Here is a 10,851-nt window from a genome sequence, read left to right on the forward strand (position 1 = left end):
GTGATGTTTGGTAGCACGCAAAGTGTTCCTCCGGTATTCGGGAGTTGCACAATCTCATAGTCTGAGGAACTTGTATAAGTCATGAAGAAAGCAGTAGAAATGAAACTAACACGATCATAATGCTAAGCTAACGGATGGGTCATGTCCATCACATCATTCTCCTAATTATGTGATCCCGTTCATCAAATGACAACACATGTCTATGGTTAGGAAACATAACCATCTTTGATTAACGAGCTAGTCAAGTAGAGGCATACTAGGGACTATATGTTTTGTTTATGTATTCACACATGTACTAAGTTTCCGGTTAATACAATTCTAGCATGAATAATAAACATTTATCATCAATTAAGTAAATAAATAATAACTTTATTATTGCCTCTAGGGCATATATCCTTCATGTTGTTGGTTACATTTTCATGTGGTGTGCCACATGTGCTATGATAACCCACAAGTGTAGGGGATCGCAACAGTTTTCGAGGGTGAAGTACAACCCAAATTTATTGATTCGACACAAGGGGAGCCAAAGAATATTCTTGAGTATTAGCAGTTGAGTTGTCAATTCAACCACACCTGGATAACTTAGTATCTGCAGCAAAGTATTTAGTAGCAAAAGTGGTATGATAGTAATGGTAACAGTAGCAACAGTAAAGGTAAATGTTTTTGGGTTTTTGTAGTAGTTGTAACAGTAGCAACGGAAAAGTAAATACGCGAAGAACAATATGTGAAAAGCTCGTAGGCAATGGATCAGTGATGGATAATTATGCCGGATGCGATTCCTCATGCAATAGTTATAACATAGGATGATATAGAACTAGCTCCAATCCATCAATGTAATGTAGGCATATATTCCGTAAATAGTCACACATGCTTATGGAAAAGAACTTGCATGACATCTTTTGTCCTACCCTCCCGTGGCAGCGGGGTCCTAGTGGAAACTAAGGGATATTAAGGCCTCCTTTTAATAGAGAACCGGACCAAAGCATTAACACATAGTGAATACATGAACTCCTCAAACTATGGTCATCACCGAGAAGTATCCCGATCATAACACATAATAGGTGACTATAGACTTGCAAGATAGGATCAAGAACACACATATATTCATGAAAACATAATAGGTTCAGATCTGAAATCATGGCACTCGGGCCCTAGTGACAAGCATTAAGCATAGCAAAGTCATAGCAACATCAATCTCAGAACATAGTGGATACTAGGGATCAAACCCTAACAAAACTAACTTGATTACATGGTAAATCTCATCCAACCCATCACCGTCCAGCAAGCCTACGGTGGAATTACTCACGCACGGCGGTGAGCATCATGAAATTGGTGATGGATGATGGTTGATGATGACGGCGGCGACGAATCCCCCTCTCCGGAGCCCCGAACGGACTCCAGATCAGCCCTCCCGAGAGAGATTAGGGCTTGGCGGCGGCTCCGTGTCGTGAAACGCGATGAAACTTTCTCCTTGATTTTTTCTCCCCCAGACAGTATATATGGAGTTGGATTTGAGGTTGGAGGAGGTCTAGGGGGCCCACGAGATAGGAGGGCACGCCCTAGGGGGGGGGGGCGCCCCTGTCGCGTGGACAGCCCATGGGGCCCCTGACCTTGATTCTTTCGCCAAAAATTCTTATTAAACCCTAGGGCGCGCCCCCCTGTCTCGTGGACAGCCCGTGGGCCCCCTCCGACCTTGATTCTTTCGCCAAAAAATCTTATAAAATCTGAAAAGTGCCTCCGTGGATTTCCAGGACATTTCGAGAACTTTTCTTTTCTACACATAACACAACATCATGGCAGTTCTGCTGAAAACAGCGTCAGTCCGGGTTAGTTTCATTCAAATCATGCAAGTTAGAGTCCAAAACAAGGGCAAAAGTGTTTGGAAAAGTAGATACGTTGGAGATGTATCAACTCCCCCAAGCTTAAACCTTTGCTTGTCCTCAAGCAATTCAGTTGATAAAGTGAAAGTGATAAAGAAAAACTTTTACAAACTCTGTTTGCTCTTGTTGTTGTAAACATGAAAAGCCAGCATTCGAGTTTCAGCAAATATTATGAACTAACCATACTCACAATAACACATAGGTCTCACAATTACTCATATCAATAGCATAATCAGCTAGCGAGTCATAATAATAGAACTCGGATGACAACACTTTCTCAAAATAATCATAACATGATATAACAAAATGGTATCTCGCTAGCCCTTTCTGAGACCGCAAAACATAAATGTAGAGCACCTTTAAAGATCAAGGACTGACTAAACATTGTAATTCATGGTAAAAAAGATCAAGTCAAGTCATACCCAATATAAATCAGTAATACTGAATGCAAATGACAGTGTGCTCTCCAGCGGGTGCTTTTTAATAAGAAGGGTGATGACTCAACATAAAAGTAAATAGATAGGCCCTTCGCAGAGGGAAGCAGGGATTTGTAGAGGTGTCAGAGCTCGATTTTAAAATAGAGATTGAATAACATTTTGAGCGGCATACTTTCACTGTCAACGCAACAACTATGAGATTTCTGTATCTTCCATACTACATGCATTATAGGCAGTTCCCAAACAGAATGGTAAAGGTTTATACTCCCCCAACCACCAACAATCATCAATCCATGGCTTGCTCGAAACAACGAGTGCCTCCAACATACAACAACCCTGGGGGGTTTTGTTTAATTATTTTGATTTGCTTTGATCTTTTTGGATCATGGGACTAGGCATCCCGGTTACCGGCCCTTTCTCATGAATGAGGAGTGGAGTCCACTCCTCGTGAGAATAACCCACCTAGCATGGAAGATATAGGTAGCCCTAGTTGTAACATGAGCTGCTCGAACATACAAAACATAATTTCATTTGAAAGATTGAAGTTTGGCACATACAAATTTACTTGGAACGGCAAGTAGATACCGCATATAGGAAGGTATAGTGGACTCATATGAAAAAACTTTGGGGTTTAACGAGTTTGGATGCACAAGCAGTATTCCCGCTTAGTACAGGTGAAGGTTAGCAAAAGACTGGGAAGCGACCAACGGAGAGAGCGACAACAGTCGTAAGCATGCATTAAAATTAATTCACACCAAATACAAGCATGAGTAGGATATAATCCACCATGAACATAAATATCATGAAGGCTATGCTGTTTGATTCAACTACATGCGTGAACATGTGCCAAGTCGAGTCACTTAATACATTCAAAGGAGGATACCATCACATCATATCACATCATAATCATTCTAATAGCATGTTGGCACGCAAGGTAAACCATTATAACTCATACCTAATCAAGCATGGCACAAGAAACTATAATCTCTACATGTCATTGTAAATATGTTTACTTCATAATAGCTGACTCGGGAACGATGAATCATCATATTTACAAAAACAAGAGATGTCGAGTTCATACCAGCTTTTCCCATCCCAATAAGTCCATCATAAATCATAATTATTGCCTTTCACTTGCACGACCGAACGATGTGTATAATAATAATAGTGCACGTGCATTGGATTAAGCTGAAATCTGCAAGCATTCAACTCAAGAGAGAAGACAAGTAATATGGGCTCTAAATATAAATAATCAATCATGCATATAACCTACTGGTGTGTGTCAACGCTCATGTATACATAAATATAAACAAAGTGATTTTATGCTACGGGAAATATGTACTCTCATGTTTTAAAAATCTATATAAAGCCATAGACTAATCAGCTCACGGTTCACATGGCTATTATGGATCAATATTCAATTTCCCAGGTGGGACGATCGTTGCAGACGACAGCTAGCTTACGCAATAATAAATACTAGATCCGGTTTTGCTGAAAGCCTAGCTGGATCAACAAGAATGTGATCCTTTTAGTTAAGAAGAAAACAGAGTTCATAATTGAATTAAGAAACACAGTCTTGGATTTGATGGACCATTACAACACGGCCCACAATTCATACTTAATAACAATTTATCAATTTTTTAATACAGTACAATCACAGATGCTCATATTCGCATACATTCATATTTATGAACGCACGCACGTATAACTTATCATTATGAACACCTTCAAGATGTTGCCCATCACGTAGTCAATGAGAACGTCTTCTCCCACTGAATGAACATCAGCAGAAGACTAAAATAAACCATCCAAAGTGCAAGCATCAGTGTCAAATCTAGAGCTTAAACTTCGATGGGCTGATTTCACCACATGAAACCTAACCATCCATGCTCAGTTCACTTAACAATTTATTAGTCCACTGTATTAGATATTTGAAAGATATAACTGATGCTATAGATTAATAGATACGTAGACATACATCAAAGGCAGAAGCGGTGCGTACGGCTCGATTACGCAAACACGATATGGGGGAGATACGCCCATTGCGTGGTGGCTGACCATGAACAGTATGTAGTGGATAGCAACGGGGGTGCAAACCCACCAAGCAAGCAAGGCCTGTGCTCGTGTCTTGCAATTTATTTATTTATTTAAAAAAGGAATATATTAATATCGTGAAAAGACATTCAAGATGCACACAACCCAAAGGAAAAAAAAACCTCGTCACAGTGATCAACTCCTCTCAGCAGCACACAAACCACCGCCAAAGACAACACTCGGAAAACATAAAAGGTCTCCAAAAGAGGCGCCTTCAAGAAGAAAACAGTGCACACGCGCCGGGTCGCCCTATCCAAGATCTTAGGCTTTCACCTTGGGGAAAGTCGAGCTCTCAAAACAATACCTCCAGCAAGGTAATTGTCAGATACAACCAATGAAAGCCAGACCTTAGTTTTTCGCCCTAAAAGTCATGACTCGGCACCCAAGGAGGACCACCAAAAAATGAAATACTCCAATGCTGCCGCCCCCACTTGTCACTGCTGCTTCTGAAAGTTATCAAACACATGGCCGACTCCATCGCCTCCAAGGCTCCCTCCGCCTTACTGATCCTCCGATCTCGGCCACCATCACTTATTCCACCGCTATCTACGCCATGGAATTCAAGATACCGACATATCCCATGGTGTCAACAAACAACAGAGCTTCATGTCGTGCCCTGATGGAGCCACGTAGGCTGATATGAACGTGTACGACCGGATTCTATCTGATCCAGATATCCTTGGGCAAGATCTCCTGTAGCAGGTTCGAAACACGTCGACGGCCGGATCAACGAGGACCAATCATGCAGATCATTGTCATGATGCAATAAGATAACTAGGACCGCCACTACACCGCCGCCTCCACCACGCTGACGCCATCATCACCACGGTGGAGAACACCGGCCTCGCTGTCCATAGCCCGTGATGTCGGCTGAAAATGGACGTCAGATCGGAGCGGATCCCGATCCGCCACCACCCCCTCGCCTGCATGATCCGACACCTCGAAACCTGTCGTGCACAGACGGTCCCTTGTGCCGCCACCATGGGGTCCGCCGCCGCACACCGCGACCCTCGCCATCGCGGTGTCCCGGCCCAGCCGCTGCCAGCCAAGCTTTGCCCAGCCACGTCCTCTGACGACGGCGAAGGACGAGGCTGGGAGAGGAGGGTGATGGAGGCGGTGGCGAGAGCGCCCTCGCCATCGCCCTCTGTGTCTTGCTACCTTCGAAACGAAGTCAAATCCCCAATAAGAAGATCTCCACGCCATTTATCTATATATCCGTATACTCCTAAAGTTATGGCCTGCTGAAATTGACTAGAGATCATCCACATTTGATTGTGGAATCAGCTTCCTATGTCAACACATGCAACCTATTACTCCCTCTGTAACTTCATGTATAAAACGGTTTCTGACACTATGACAGTGTCAAAAATGTCTTATATCAAGTTACAAAGCGAGTACTATATTAAAAAAACTAGTAGGTGACCCATGCATTTGCACAGCTAAAAAATTGTAAAATTGCACTCCCTCTGTCCATTTTTATCCATTTCTACATGCATTTCTATCCATTTCCGTGACATGTATTTGGGACCGAGGGAGTACGTTGTTTTGTTTGTGTTTATTGAATTTATTTTTATATTATTATTCCATTGGCAAACATTTACAATTTTAGAGAAACTTGTAGCCCAAATACACCATGTGAACACTTATTTGTGCCATTAAAAATATTTTAAATTTAATATGTTGCTATATTAGCAACAATTTATCACGGAAAAATAGTTGAAACGCCTCAGGTAGCCTACTCCCATGAGTGCGGTGTGAACCCTAGGTGCACCGCCTCCTTCTCCCTCCTTTCCTCCCCGCATCCGGAGCACGCTACGGTCGAAGCCCGATTGGCGTTGGCAGTGTCGGGGCCCCTTCTCCTTTCTCATGGGGCTGGCTGGCACGGGGCAGCTGCTTCGTGCGAAGGAGCGACGTGGTCGGGGTTGTTGCTCCGGGTAGGTGAGGTTGGGCTCGGTCCAGGTGGTGCTCGCGGGCGGTGATGTGCCTCTCCTCGTGGGCATGGAGGTTGCTAGTGGTGGTCATGGCACCGTTGCACCGACAGTCGGATCATCCCTGTGGACCACATGTGTGGCATCGTGCGAGCTCGCCAGTGCCAAGGCCAATGGGCTAGGGTCGAGGCTTGCTCGACGACAACCATCAGTAGTCACTAGGTTGCGTCCCCTGCCCCCTATGCATCGGGACTAGCTGGGGACGCGAGCATGGGCGCTTCCTACCGGGGAGGCATGGAGCTGACTAGGTGGCTGATGATGGCTAAGAGTGAAAGAAGATATCCTCTACTCTTCCTACCGTCGTTGGTGTGCTATGGTCGGGATGGGTGTCGGAGTCCTAGGACATGGATGCCCGGGCGATTCAACCATTTGAATATAAGGTGTATACTCCCTCCATTCGAGAATATAAGGTGTATCAAGTTTCCTACAATTCAACCATTTGAATGCTTGAGCAAGTTTATAGAATAAAATATCATATGTAATATTTAATAAATAATTAAAAAAATTCATAATGGATCTAATGATATCAATTTGGTATTATAGATATTGATATAATTTTCTTAAAACTTGATCAAACATGCACACATTTTACTTTAAAAAACTATTAGAGGAACGGAGGGAGAATTTTGGTGCGAGATAAGACTCTACATGTCCCTATAAAACAAGGTCGTGCAATTGAAGCTTTGCTAGGGACCAAGCTGTTGAAACCCCTTCCATGAATGCAAGCGTTTGATTTAGTTGTCAAGCTTCGTTCCATAGTCCATACATACGAACTTAGATTAGAGCAGAGGAGCTGTGTTGTGTAGGTGATGCAAATGGAGGTCGTCTACCTCGGCGTAGCTCTCGTGTCCTTGTGTGTTGTGCTTCTTTCCAGGCGTAGGCGCAGAGCGAACGAGCAGCCGGGGCCGTGGCAGCTGCCGGTTATCGGCAGCCTGCACCACCTCGCCGGGCAGCTCCCCCACCACGCGCTGCGTGACCTAGCACGGCGCCACGGGCCGGTGATGCTCCTCTGGCTCGGCGAGGTGCCCACGCTGGTGGTGTCGTCCCGGGAGGGTGCCCGCGAGGTGATGAAGACCCACGACGCGGCGTTCGCGACGCGACCCCTCAACGCCACCATGCGCGTGCTCACCAACGGCGGCCGGGGCATTGTGTTCGCGCCGTACGGCGACTACTGGCGTCAGCTCAGGAAGATCACCGTCTTGAAGCTCCTTTCGGCGCGGCGCGTCCTGTCCTTCCGCGCCATCCGGGAGGAGGAGGTCGCTGCCATGCTCCGAGATGTCGCGGACGCAGCGGCGGCCGCGCGCCCCGTGGAGCTAAGCGCGCACATCTCCGCCCTCGTCACCGACATCACCGTCCGCGCCGTCATGGGCGACCGGTTCAAGGAGCGCGACGTGTTCCTCCGCTCGCTCGACCGCGGCGTGAAGCTCGCGGCCGGGTTCAACCCGCCGGACCTGTGGCCGTCGTCCTGGCTTGTCGGTTGGCTCAGCGGGGGCGTGCGCCGCGTCAAGGATTGCCGCGATACCGGGACCGGCATCCTTGACCCCATCATCCGGGAGCACCTGGAGAAGATGGAAGATGGCGGAGGCCAGAAGGAGGACTTGCTCGACGTGCTTCTAAGAATACAGAAGGAGGAGGAGGGCAGGCTCCAATTCCCGCTCGACATGGACACAGTCAAATCCGTCATCTTGGTAAGTACTCCTAGTAGTACATAATTTCTTTTTTTAGAGTAAATACAATAATACTGTTAGCTGGGATTAATTTTCTTAATATATGTACTAGTACCATTTTGTGCAAGTATATGTGTACAAAATAAATTAATTGATCAAGTTTTGAACATGCATGAGCCATATTAAAATCTAAAATGGTATGCACAAAGGTAGTCATACTCCCTCCGTTCTTAAAATAGTGTATTTCCAATTTTGTTGGACGGTCAAACTATCTCAAAGTTTGATCGAGTTTGTGCAAAAATATATCAATGATTGTTAAACCAAATACGCATATGAAAAAAAAGTTATTATGAATGTTACTAATTTGATGGCATAAATATTGGTGTGTTATTGTATAAAGACGGGCAAATATAAAAAAGTTTGACCTTCCAACAATTAGAAGTACACTATTTTAAAGACGGAGGGGATAGGAAATCTAACCGAGCAAATTAAACACACGGGTCACCTCGCTAGTTTAGAGAAAAGTCCTAGTACTTCGTTTTAATGAAGTTTCACCAATATGGAAATTAAACTTTTCTGGATAGGTTTTAAGAAATTTCAATCAACTTAAATATATACTCTAGTTTGTTTATTTTCTGTTGTGGTCTCTTAAATTATCATTCCCAAGTGGTTACTCCCTTCGTTCTTAAAAGAGTGTACTTTCAGCTTTGTTAGTAATTCAAAAAATTTATGTTTAACCGTATTTATACAATAATACATCAATATTTATGTCATCAAATTAGTAGCATTAGATTTATGATAAAATATATTTTCATCATATGCTTATTTGATTAGACAAACATTGATATATTTTTGCACAAACTCGGTCAAACTTTGAGACAGTTTGACCGTCTAACAAAATTAGAAGTACACTCTTTTAAGGACGGAAGAGTAGATAAAGAATCAACTATGAACATGGTTGGTCTTGAACGTTCTCCTCCTTTTTTTTCATCTATGCCTTAACTGATTATTTTTCTCAAGTATTCAATCGATCAATAAAAGTGCAATTACTGTATAGTGAAAAATGCAGCTTTCCTTTTTCACCGTCGCAAGAAAAAAAAGCTTCACTTTTTACCGAGTTGCGCATTTCTGGTTTTATAGTGAACTAATTGAAAGTTCTAGTTTTCTAGACCGGCTAAGACTTCAGAAATTCTTCGCTGATTGAAACTTAACAAAAACCATTTTCTAGACAATGGAAAAGCTCTCATCTTTAATGTATCTTCACATTGTTTTGCATGAGCATAGGACATATTCGGAGCCGGCAGCGAGACGGCGGCTACGACGCTGGGCTGGGCGTTTGCAGAGCTGATCAGGAACCCAATGGTGATGCAGAAGGCGACGGCTGAGGTCCGACAAACCTTTGAGGCTCGCGGCACCATAGCGGAGGAGGCCCTCAACGAACTCTCGTACCTACACCTAGTCATCCGGGAAACTTTGCGGCTGCACACGCCCTTGCCGCTGCTCATCCCTCGAGAGTGCCGGGAGTCATGCCAGGTGCTCGGGTACGACGTGCCGCGGGGTACACAGGTGCTGGTCAATGCCTGGGCGCTCGCCCGTGACGAGCGCTATTGGCCCGACGCGCCGGACGTGTTCCGGCCCGAGAGGTTCGAGGGCGAGGCGGCTGGGGCGGACTTCAGGGGCACCGACTTCTCCTTCTTGCCATTTGGCGCCGGCCGGAGAATGTGCCCCGGGATAGAGTTTGGCCTCGCCAACGTCGAGCTCGCGCTCGCAAGCCTGCTATTCCACTTTGACTGGGAGGGTACACCACCTGGGGAGTTGGACATGGCCGAGGTGTTTGGCATCACTGTGCGGCGGAAGGCCGGCCTCCTGGTGCGCCCCGTTCTCCGGGTGCCCGTTCCCCGAGTCTTGTCAGACGGCAACGGAGATCGTTAACGTGTGTTATGATAAGTGATCGGTTCGACAGGGTGAGAGTCCATTGCGCCTGCATGCATGCATGCGCTTGAACAAATGTCAACAGAATAAAACTGTCTATTAATTCACATAAAATCCTTGCAAATTTTCTCGTGCGTGTTGGCCCTGCTTGTAGACTTGGTCAAACTTGTGAGCAATCTTGGGCTGATGCATATCAACTGAGATCTATCTGTGGATGTTTTTTTCTTTTTGCAAGGAGATCTTTTTCTGGATGTACATTATCTGAATTCTCCATCCGGAAATGTGAGTCATATATATTTGGATTGCATTTTAATTCAACCTTTTAAGGCTGTCCAAGCTGATCAGAAAAATATATCAACATCTTTAATATCAAACAAAATTGTGCTGGGAGGGCGAGTGGTGCTCACAGTCACAGGCAGCCACTAGCCAATAAATGACAATAAGTACACATATAAAATTTAATAGTTTTAGATACGCTTTGGATGTATCAACATCTCCATTCTTAATACATTCCTCCTTGAGCTCGTAAATGATGAAAATAAAACAAAAATTTCGAAGCTGAGGTGCCCACTATCAGTCTTATCATCTTATGGGAATCTGTAAACAATAAGTAAAAGATACAAGGCAAATGTCTCTTTATAATTTGTAATTGTTCAATGCACATAGACAAGCAAGCACACTATCCGTCTAATCAATGTTTATGACTAAATTTTCAATGTCTAAGGTTTTAAATGAGAATATAAAACTACTGGGAACAAAAGCAATAGCCTTCATGTCAAAAGACAGAAAGCAATTGCTGTCAAATTAATACCATCATGGACTAGATAACAGGTTGATATATAATAAGAAGTTG

At 44.3% G+C, this 10,851-nt stretch overlaps 1 protein-coding gene across 1 annotated transcript; it reads left to right on the forward strand.

Moving 5' to 3' along the window:
• The first annotated feature begins 7,132 nt into the window (after window positions 1-7,132).
• On the forward strand, window positions 7,133-10,284 carry LOC119348579 (dolabradiene monooxygenase-like). Its single transcript, XM_037616593.1, has 2 exons — window positions 7,133-8,087; window positions 9,351-10,284. Exons 1-2 carry the CDS (start codon window positions 7,209-7,211, stop codon window positions 9,996-9,998), a joined length of 1,527 nt encoding a protein of 508 aa, XP_037472490.1. The 5' UTR covers window positions 7,133-7,208; the 3' UTR covers window positions 9,999-10,284.
• Window positions 10,285-10,851: the final 567 nt, after the last annotated feature.

The sequence above is a fragment of the Triticum dicoccoides genome, unplaced genomic scaffold (genome assembly GCF_002162155.2).
Source record: "Triticum dicoccoides isolate Atlit2015 ecotype Zavitan unplaced genomic scaffold, WEW_v2.0 scaffold9689, whole genome shotgun sequence".
Lineage (NCBI taxonomy): Eukaryota > Viridiplantae > Streptophyta > Magnoliopsida > Poales > Poaceae > Triticum > Triticum dicoccoides.